Source organism: Branchiostoma floridae, chromosome 1, assembly GCF_000003815.2.
Source record: "Branchiostoma floridae strain S238N-H82 chromosome 1, Bfl_VNyyK, whole genome shotgun sequence".
Taxonomy (NCBI): Eukaryota; Metazoa; Chordata; class Leptocardii; order Amphioxiformes; family Branchiostomatidae; genus Branchiostoma; species Branchiostoma floridae.
In genome coordinates this window covers 4,046,765-4,057,127 of record NC_049979.1, presented here as the reverse complement: position 1 = coordinate 4,057,127, position 10,363 = coordinate 4,046,765, and the positions used below count along the sequence as shown (strand labels likewise).

Below are 10,363 nucleotides of genomic sequence, written 5' to 3'. Positions count from 1 at the left end.
ACAATGTTTGTTCCTCCGTAGGGTTGTGCACAGGTTTATCGAGCTGGACGGGTTGTTATGACAATGTTTGTTCCTCCGTAGGTTTGTGCACAGGTTTATTGTGATGTTTGTTCCTCCGTAGGTTTGTGCACAGGTTTATCGAGCTGGACGGGTTGTTATGACAATGTTTGTTCCTCCGTAGGTTTGTGCACAGGTTTATCGAGCTGGACGGGTTGTTATGACAATGTTTGTTCCTCCGTAGGTTTGTGCACAGGTTTATTGTGATGTTTGTTCCTCCGTAGGTTTGTGCACAGGTTTATCGAGCTGGACGGGTTGTTATGACAATGTTTGTTCCTCCGTAGGTTTGTGCACAGGTTTATCGAGCTGGACGGGTTGTTATGACAATGTTTGTTTCTCCGTAGGTTTGTGCACAGGTTTATTGTGATGTTTGTTCCTCCGTAGGTTTGTGCACAGGTTTATCGAGCTGGACGGGCTGTCATGACGATGTTTGTTCCTCCGTAGGTTTGTGCACAGGTTTACCTTGATGTTTGTTCCTCCGTAGGTTTGTGCACAGGTTTATTGAGCTGGACGGGTTGTCATGACGATGTTTGTTCCTCTGTAGGTTTGTGCACAGGTTTACCTTGATGTTTGTTCCTCCGTAGGTTTGTGCACAGGTTTATCGAGCTGGACGGGTTGTCATGACAATGTTTGTTCCTCCGTAGGTTTGTGCACATGTTTATTGTGATGTTTGTTCCTCCGTAGGTTTGTGCACAGGTTTATTGTGATGTTTGTTCCTCTGTAGGTTTGTGCACATGTTTATCGTGATGTTTGTTCCTCCGTAGGTTTGTGCACAGGTTTATCGAGCTGGACGGGTTGTCATGACAATGTTTGTTCCTCCGTAGGTTTGTGCACATGTTTATTGTGATGTTTGTTCCTCCGTAGGTTTGTGCACATGTTTACCTTGATGTTTGTTCCTCTGTAGGTTTGTGCACAGGTTTATCGAGCTGGACGGGTTGTCATGACAATGTTTGTTCCTCCGTAGGTTTGTGCACAGGTTTATGGTGATGTTTGTTCCTCCGTAGGTTTGTGCACAGGTTTATCGAGCTGGACGGGCTGTCGTGCCTGCTGAACTTCCTGCAGAGCATGGACTACGAGACGTCGGAGAGCAGAATTCACACCTCCATCATCGGCTGCATCAAGGCTCTCATGAACAACTCAGTACGTTCAATTCTTATATACTGTATGCATTTAAGTTCGCTGGGATTTACTTTCGTGGTAGTGGGAAAATGGAGTGTTTGCCGTGGTTTTAAGTTTGCGATAGCGCCATAGACTGCAGTCAAATACTATGATGGAAAAATGTTCCTGGTAAGTTCGCGGTGAATTGGCCACTGCAAAAACCGCAAACATAAAACCACCTCAAACATTTCTGCATTAAACAGTTTATGTTCAGCTCAGCTTAGCTCAGGTTTGTTTGGTCTTGCTACAGCATTTAGCAAGCAATTCAGGAGTTGCAAAATCATTCGCAATGAATATAGAAAGCCAACATCTTGTACCAAAATTTATTCAAACAAGCGTCGTTAAATCAGAGGAGGAAATGTTTTCTACAGGGATGGGTGGAAAATTGTGGGGAAGAAGTTGTTTAAAGCTACTAACAGTAGTAGCTACATGAATGAAGAGAGACTCCTATCATATATGTTCCTTACTGCATGGTAGTAACTCTGTAAGAATTGGATCATAAGTTGCGAAAGTTATATAATGGTGCCTAGTAATCCAATGTGTTCTGATGCTAGCACTTAGTCTCTGTTTTAAAGTTTGTGCTTTGGGGTAAAAAATTACAGTTCAACTTTGTTTCTAAATGATCACTACCCACACAGATGAAAATTCAAGCTAAGTGTGTTGAAATTTTTTATTCATTTATTGTTTATTTTTATTTACATCATGTCTGATCTGACAGCCAAGTATTGAGTGTTTTATTGTGTGTTGAAATCTATTATTTGTTTGTTTGCTTGTCTCCAGCATAGCAGGTCCCATAGCCCTGTGTGTTGTGTTTTGAATCTCAATTCATTTGTTTATTATTTGTTTGTTTGTTATTTTCCAGCATGGCAGGTCCCATGGCCTTGTGTTGGTAGTTAACTATGTGTTGAAATTGTTTGTTTATTGTTTGTTTGTTTGTTTGTCTCCAGCATGGCAGGTCCCATGTGCTTGGCCACCACAGCAGCATCAACATCATCGCGCAGAGCCTGAGCTGCGAGAACATCAAGACGAAGATCGCAGTGTTGGAGATCCTGGGCGCGGTGTGCCTGGTGGAGGGGGGGCACAAGAAGGTGCTGGAGGCCATGCTGCACTACCAGAACTACTCCGCTGAGAGGACAAGATTTCAGGTACTTAGAATATGACCAGAACTGCCCAGACTTTGTCACTTATCCAAACCTTGTTACTGTAATTCTTCTCGATACTTAACTTTCACAGTCTGAGAAAATTTAACTTGTTCTCAGAGTTAAATGTTGACGATAGCGGCATGTGCACATAAAAAGAGGTAGTGATTTATTTGTTATCAATAATGATAAGTTTACCTTCCAGTCGTCAACATGAAAACCGTGAACTTAAAATAACATTGAAAAACTCAGGAATTACAGTATTCAGCTGCTTGGCTTCTGGAAGTTGTCTCCACCAGACTGCCAATGCTGACTGCGAATGGTAAAATTTAGCCATGTGGGTGAAAAACCTCATTCTAAAGACACTGACCCTAGTTACATTGGATTGGGAAAAACTAAAAAGCGGTTAAATGAAAATTCTTCTTCTCTCTGTATTAGGATATCTTTCTTTAGGTAACGTTACTTGTTATACAGATATATCACTTAGAATTTAGATCTGTCAGCTAAATCCACATTCAAGCACATTCAAATATAATTTAGATAACAAGAAAGAGTTCTGGTGGGAACAATGTGAACCCTCCCAAGGTCGCCTTGTTGTTTTTACATCAGGGAAACTCTGTCTCCAGTGGGTGACGTAGATCAACCCTTTTGGAGAAAAGTATTGTGTCTTGCCTCTAGCATTCCTGTTGTATTATCTCATGCACTTGTCATGTATTCCCACGCTGGCTGTACAAATGCATGCAATCCACTTCTGCAGTCGATTTTCTATGTTAGTCTTAGCTTCCTTCAGTGGTGTGTGGCTGGCTCCAGATTTCATAGCTGTAAACTTCTGAAGCACCTCTTTTCTCCCGTGCTCCTGTATGTATGTTTGTGTGTGTGTGTGTGTGTGTGATCTTGTGACCAGTCCCTCTTCCATGACTTGCCGCTGTTTCACCGACGCTCAAGGCTGGGACCGAGAGAGGTAACGAGTGTAACGAGAGGCATTTTAGGGCCTGAGCTTCTTTGGGGTCCATCCTGCTGTTTTGAAGTTGTTGATTTTTTCTTCAAGATTCTTTCAGCTCTTCTTGTTGTTTTGTAGCTGCAATCATCTACGTTGCAATGTCTTTTTCTTTCCACTTGATGTTGTTCACTGGTAAGAGTCTTAAGCAACTATGCTATTGCTTCTGAAGGAAATTGAACTGTAATGTCCAACAAAAAAATTGGACTTGCCCATATTCTTTACTGGCCAACTCCAGTCTTTGTCAAGGAGTTGGACATTGCAAAATTTACATTTTTGTGTTTGAATGTACAGTCCAACTGTCTTTCAGAATGATTTCTATCAGCACCTCTCATGCCATGTGTTTATTTTAAAGTGTTTTTTTTCCGTGTCTCTTCCTTGCAGTCGCTGATCCACGACCTGGACCGAAGTACGGGGGTGTACCGGGAGGAGGTCAACCTGAAAACAGCCATCATGTCCTTCATTAACGCCATGCTCAGATATGGTGCTGGTGAGGTGAGTTATTTCTGCAGTTCCCATCAATGCTGCTAGGGGTACCTCATCAACGCCATGCTCAGATATGGTGCTGGTGAGGTGAGTTATTTCTGCAGTTCCCATCAATGCTCCTAGGGGTACCTCATTAACGTCATGCTCAGATATTGTGCTGGTGAGGTGAGTTCGTTCTGCAGTTCACATCAATGCCACTAGGGGTACCTCATTAATGTCATGCTCAGATATGGTTCTGGTGAGGTGAGTTCTGCAGTTCCTACGGGGGCCAGTAGGGGTCCAAAATCTAATGCTCAGATATGGTGCTGGTGAGGTGAGTTCTTTCTGCAGTGCAGGGGGAACCCCCCTTCCACCACATTACCCCCCCCCCCCCCACACACACACACTCTGCTCCCTCACAATGCCCCCCTCCTGCATTTTTTTGCATAGGTAAAAAAATGGTATTAGGCTTCTCCCTGCTACCTAATCACCTACCCAGTACGGAATTGTTAGCCAAATGGCCACTTAACTGTGTTAAAGGTGATATTTCAGTGTGCCAGAGGTTACATGCTATGACAGCTTATGTAAGAGATAGATACATTAATCTATATATATATAGCTTATGTAAGATATGACGTAGCACCTCATATATAAAGGTTAACTTGTTTTCCCCGCCACAAGGTGATCTGCCGGTAACCCGTTAGGTCGGCGTGACCCTCTGATGTCTTTATGGATGCTTAGATAAATGTGCTAATTCGGCATTCCTGCTTTCTTCAGTTTCCTCCTTAACCACCTGCTGGGAATAATTCAGGATCGTTGTACCAGAAACCCAGCTCAGGTTTAGGTTTCTACAGTGAAGCCATCAGTTAGAATTTGTGTCAAGGACAGGAAATTTGCCAGGGAATTGATCTGACTTCTGCCCTGCAGCTAGTGTTCCTTTCCTGTGTACATGTGTATGCATTGTATAGGGCTTAGGTTGATTTCCAAACAGGTAAGTTTTGACATAGGAAATGACAATTATGAGGTTACCTGTGATTTTAAATCTTTTCAAACCAGATAGATAAGCAAAAAATTTGTTTTTAACAATTTTTTTTATTTCCCTTTGCAGGAGAGCCTGGAATTCAGGGTCCACTTGCGCTACGAATTTCTGATGCTGGGCATCCAACCCATCATAGACAAGCTACGGACTCATGAAAATGCAATCTTAGATAGGTAAGGAATACATCATAGAATCTTAGATAGGTAAAGAACCCATCATAGAAACTTAGATATATAAGGAACCCGAATCTGTGAAAGGTAAGAAATTCGTACGTAATGTCTTTGAAGTCTTAGGTAGGCAAGGACCCATCATAGAATTTTAGAAAGACAAGCTACAGATCCATGAAAATGCAGTCGTAGATAGGTAAGGAAAGAAATTAATTGTACTCTCTTGGAGTCATTTGCAGAGTAATTCTGAATTTACAAAATACGCATGAACAGTCTAAATTTCAAATTAACAATAAACAGAGTGTTTTAACTTCAGAATATCGAATTCAGAATGTAAAGTAACCAGCGTTTTGATAAGTCGTTGCCTTTGTATGTCCCTATGTGCAGCCAGTTTGACATGTCAAACGTCAGCTGAGTGTTTCCCACCCTGTTGATATTACCTTCCTCCTCAGCTATTCTGTTTGTTAAACACAGCCCACTGTGGGGAAACATTAGAGTCAAATATAAACTGTATGTCAGGCCTCAAGCCCTGAGGGTTTCTTAGAACTAACTGCCTCGTACTGCAGTTGTATTGGGCCATTAATTTTGTTTTGATTAGACTATACTAGTCCAATTCTTTGGTTTATCCAGATAGACAGGTCAAAGGCAGATGGAAAGGTCAAAGACATTTAGAAAGGTCAAAGGCAGAAATGTGATATACCTGTACATTGTATAACATTTCTAATAGTGCAAAATTTGATATTGGTATTAATATTAGTCACGTCAGGAAAAAAGTATGGGTTTTTGAAAATTTAATGTCTTATATTTCAACTTAAGTTTACATAATTATGTTGTATTTATACATGTATTTCTGTTTTGACACTCACAGAAATTTATAAGTGCCTTTCCAAAGTTGAAACATTGGTAATTATTTATACAAGACTTCGTACAGTGATTTAATTGCATCTTACATGACAGCCATCAATGATTGTCAAAGTTATTTGATCTTTTTCAGTACGCTGCTGTCTTATGTTCCTGTATCATTATTAGTATGCTGCTGTCTTGCATTCCTGTATTATAAGCTGATGTCTTACATTCATGTATGTTTTCTCTTCGCTTCAGGCATATAGACTTCTTTGAACTGATCAGAACTGAGGATGAACAGGAACTTGCAAAGAGATTTGATGTGGTAAGGAAATAAACTACATGTACCTTGGACTTTCAATACAAGTCATGTTTAGAGATTAGAACTTAATGAGTTTGTTTCCTCTCGGTACGAAGGAAAATGCTAGCCATGAATTTATCTTTTTCTTAACATCTTGTCTCAAATCCCTGACATTTTTGTGTTTGAGCCACATTTATTGTACTTGTTGAAAGGATCTAGGGAACGTTTTCCTTTAAGAGTATGATGGAACTATACCTTATCTTTCTTGTTACAACCAGTGAGAGAACAGCTTTCCAGTATATATATTGTCTACATCTAAGATGAGATACATTGAGAATGGTTAGGTCTGACTTGTTGAGATTTTATCCAGTTGCTTGATTTGTTTTGTCTTTTATAGATGAGATAAATATTGTACGTTTCTGTCTGGCAGGTCCATGTGGACTCACGCAGTGCCGGCAGCATGTTCGACCTGCTGAAGAAGAAGCTGAACCACACGGCGGCGTATCCTCACTTCCTGTCACTCCTCCAACACCTGCTCCTCCTGCCACGTAAGTCAAGACTCTCTCTGCTTTAAGATTGATTTTTCATAAGTTAAGACGTTGCCGGTACTTAATGATAAGTACATCAGAATCATGATGGCGTAAGCATGAAAATTTAGTCTTCTTGAAGGCTTGAGCTGTCTTCCCACACAGCAAAGAAAACACTTGCCAAATGGTGTCCCTTCTTCACTATGGCCTTCTTCGGGTTGGAATGACCAATTTTTTAGGAGCTGGGTTGGAGTTACTGTATGGTTGCTAATGTACCATGTTTTACCACAGACAGGCATGGCATTCCATAGTACTTTGTTAGCTGTAGGGTTAGCTATAGGGTTAGGGTTATGGTTATGGTTATGGTAATTATAACTGACCTATATGCTATAGCATGTTCTAACAGAGCCTGTATGTATGTGTTGTGTTGTACAGTGCACAGGCATGGCAGTCGGTTAGCTGTGGTGTAGGTTTAGCATGAGAACATTGCTGATAGTAAACAGTGAACCTGTACATGTATGTGTTGTACAGTGGACAGACATGACAGTACTGGGAACTGGGTTAGGGGCTATGGTTGTATAGTATTACTGACCAATGGTTTGTTGTACAGTGGACAGGCATGGCAGTCCGGAGTACTGGGAGCTGGTGGACCGCATCCTGCAGCAGATCGTGGTGCAGGAGAACGGAATGGACCCTGACGTGGCGCCGCTCAAGAACATCAACGTCAGCCAACTGGTGGAGATGTAAGTCAGCACTGTGGTTTTTATGCTTCGTGTACGCTGATGTTCAATGCCACTGTCTTATGTCAGCTTGATACGAGACAAAATCTCTGTTTGAAGTTGTTCAACACAATGTAAGACAAGTGTAGAACTTCATCATGTCACTCCATGAGGTGGTCGAAGTTGGTTGGAAGTTTGTCGGTCTCATTTTTCTGTTCAAAGAAGCTCTGTTTTATTGACGTTCCTTGGCATAGATTATGTTGAAACTATTTTGCTTTTGATTGTTTTAACAGTCATGTTTTGTTGTTTCCTGTGTGTTCCTGTCTCTGTTTTCCTCTTGCCACTCTTCCCTCCATCTCTACTTTCATCTTGCTACTCTCCTTTCCTTCCCTCCCTCTGTCTGCAGACTGTGTAATGATCCTCTAGCTCTGGGCAGGTAGAAAAATCTTCTTTCTGTTTTCTCATATTCTCCACCTGATACAGTGTCCCTCCACATTTTCTCTGTTTTTTGCAAACTCTGATATGTATGATCATTGCTTTCCACTCTTATTTCACCCACGTTAAAGTTTGCAGCTCGACGAACCCCCAGAATGTGGCCCAGATGTCGGTGCATCATGTGAAGTGGGCCTGTTGGTTGACATTGACATGTGCGTTAAGCCCCCCCCCCCCCTTCCCCCTCCCAGGGTGTTTCAGGGATTTAGGATGATGGGATGGTAGCACAAACCTTCATCTGTGTCAGCAGTTCACATCAGAGATGGCCAAACTGTGTTCCAAAGCAACAACTTTAAAACTGTTCAAACTGCAGCCTCCTGAGTTTTCAAATTAACCAAATAACCAACCAATCAAACTTTATTGTATGATTATTGTTCACATGACTAATCAGAATTACTTAGAGCTTGTAACATTGCTGGTAAAGTACCATCATCAATTCTTCTTATTAATGCCAAATTGTATACAGTCAGTCCAACACTGATAAGTAATTAACTCAACTTACAAATTTTCAACCAGCTTCCCCAGTCTGGTCAGATATCTGAGACGCTATCTAACTTCAGGGGTGGTTCAAAAGTGCCTTAAGTCTGGAATCTGTTTCAGTTTTTTTTGTTGTGTTGGAACTTGGTTCAGCCATCGGTTATGGTATTGGCCCTCTGTGTATGCACAGGATGTTCTTAACCCTTCTCACACTACAGACCTCCCCCATGCACCAAATTGGCGTGGTACGGTTGTAATGTAGCATGCCACAGGTCACTTTCAGGTGGTTAGAAATGCACCGGATTGAGGGTTAGGATCTCAAGCAAGTATATCTTGAGTATCTGAATGAGAATGCCATCTAATAACAGTATCAGTTGTACATTTCCTGACGGCTGTTTTTAACTGGAACCGTCCCTCAGATCTGACAGTATCATTTGTACACGTTCTGACGGATGTTTTTAACTGGAAAGTTTATGAAGGTTAGACATCCAGGTAAACAATATTCAAATACAATTGAATCTCTGCAACTGGATAAAAACAGATATTTACGTTTCGAGTGACATCGAGTGACGCTGCATAAGAGTGATGGATGTCACTCGAAACGTCCGGAAGTAAATATCTGTTTCTTATCCAGGTGTAGACATTGAATTGTATTTGAATAATGTTTTTAACTGGAACCGTCCCTCAGATCTTACAGTATCACTTGTACATGTTCTGAAGGATGTTTTCAACTGGAATTGTCCCTCAGATCTAACAGTATCACTTGTACATGTTCTGAAGGATGTTTTCAACTGGAATTGTCCCTCAGATCTTACAGTATCACTTGTACATGACTTCTAACGGCTGTTTGTAACTGAAACCGTCCCTCAGGATCGTGAATGAGAATGAGATCAAGCAGTGGAAGGCTCAGGCCCAGACCATGCAGCAGGAGAGGGAGGAGCTCACATCTCAGCTGGAGAAGAAAGAGAGGGAGTGCGAGGCCAAGATACAGGAGAAGGTAAGACATGGAGATTGGGGCCAAAATACTAATCTCCATGCAGATCCTACAATGGGATAAGATAGTACCAAACTGGCCAAGGAGTGTACATTTGCCCCGGTAGCGAACACACTCCTAAGCCGGCTTCACTCCTCTGCCAGCTTTTGATACTATCTTATGCTACCGTAGGATCTGCTTGGAGATTACAAAACACTAATCTCCAAGCAGATTCTACAATGGCATAAGATAGTACCAAACTGGCCAAGGAGTGTAGTCAGCCAAAAGGTGTCCATTTGCCTTGTGAAACACACTCCTAAGCTAGCTTCACTCCTCTGCCAGCCTTTGATACTATCTTATGCCACAGTAGGATCTGCTTGGAGATTACCAAAATACAGGAGAAGGTACCACAATCATCTTCTTATGCCTGGCCCTTCTTTCGTCTATATCTCACCCTGTCATACTAGTGTGCAATCAGCCATCAGCCATTCAGAAAACCCGCCTTCTGTTAGTTGGAGGGAAAGTTACCAGCCTATCACGTTGTTTCTTGACCGTTGCTTGCATTGTGATTGGCTGGCCAGTGCCAATGCAGTAAGAAGCATGGAGGATTGCATGCCTGTGCATCAGGGTCATGGGCTTGATGATCTGTGTTACACCTCAGCAGGGATGCTTCACTGGATCAAGAGACATCCAGAAACTTTTGTTTTCACTGCTATTACAAGCGTTGGTAATGAATGGGAGGGTAAGATGATAGAAAATTTGAACTAGTTGGTTTGGTAACTGTTTTAGTTAGTTTTTGTTAATCCAAGTGCAGGTTAGGAGAAATCAGGGTAGGATTTCGTTGACTGATGAAGTTCCTTGCCTCCATATTTGACACCATGTTTGATCAGCAGCTCTGCCACCACTGACACCATGTTTATCAATCAATGACATACATTGAAAGTCCAACAAACATTTAAGGGTTTATCTCACTTCATTCACATTAAAGCTTTAAAGTTAGAAGGTAGTG

The 10,363-nt window shown here is 41.7% G+C and overlaps 1 protein-coding gene across 15 annotated transcripts in view; it reads left to right on the top strand.

Moving 5' to 3' along the window:
• Positions 1-10,363, top strand: part of LOC118421655 (disheveled-associated activator of morphogenesis 2-like) — a 76,880-nt gene that overhangs the window by 49,503 nt on the left and 17,014 nt on the right. For 8 of the 15 annotated variants that reach the window (XM_035829111.1, XM_035829133.1, XM_035829184.1 and 5 more), the window contains 10 exons: positions 1,062-1,197; positions 2,163-2,360; positions 3,259-3,315; positions 3,736-3,846; positions 4,925-5,028; positions 6,124-6,190; positions 6,597-6,714; positions 7,304-7,436; positions 7,979-8,059; positions 9,252-9,378. In XM_035829111.1, the coding sequence (XP_035685004.1) occupies positions 1,062-1,197; positions 2,163-2,360; positions 3,259-3,315; positions 3,736-3,846; positions 4,925-5,028; positions 6,124-6,190; positions 6,597-6,714; positions 7,304-7,436; positions 7,979-8,059; positions 9,252-9,378 (1,132 nt within the window). Of the gene's footprint in view, positions 1-1,061; positions 1,198-2,162; positions 2,361-3,258; positions 3,316-3,735; positions 3,847-4,924; positions 5,029-6,123; positions 6,191-6,596; positions 6,715-7,303; positions 7,437-7,818; positions 7,849-7,978; positions 8,060-9,251; positions 9,379-10,363 lie in introns of all 15 variants that reach the window. The other 7 variants (XM_035829201.1, XM_035829192.1, XM_035829211.1 and 4 more) reach the window with 4 other exon arrangements.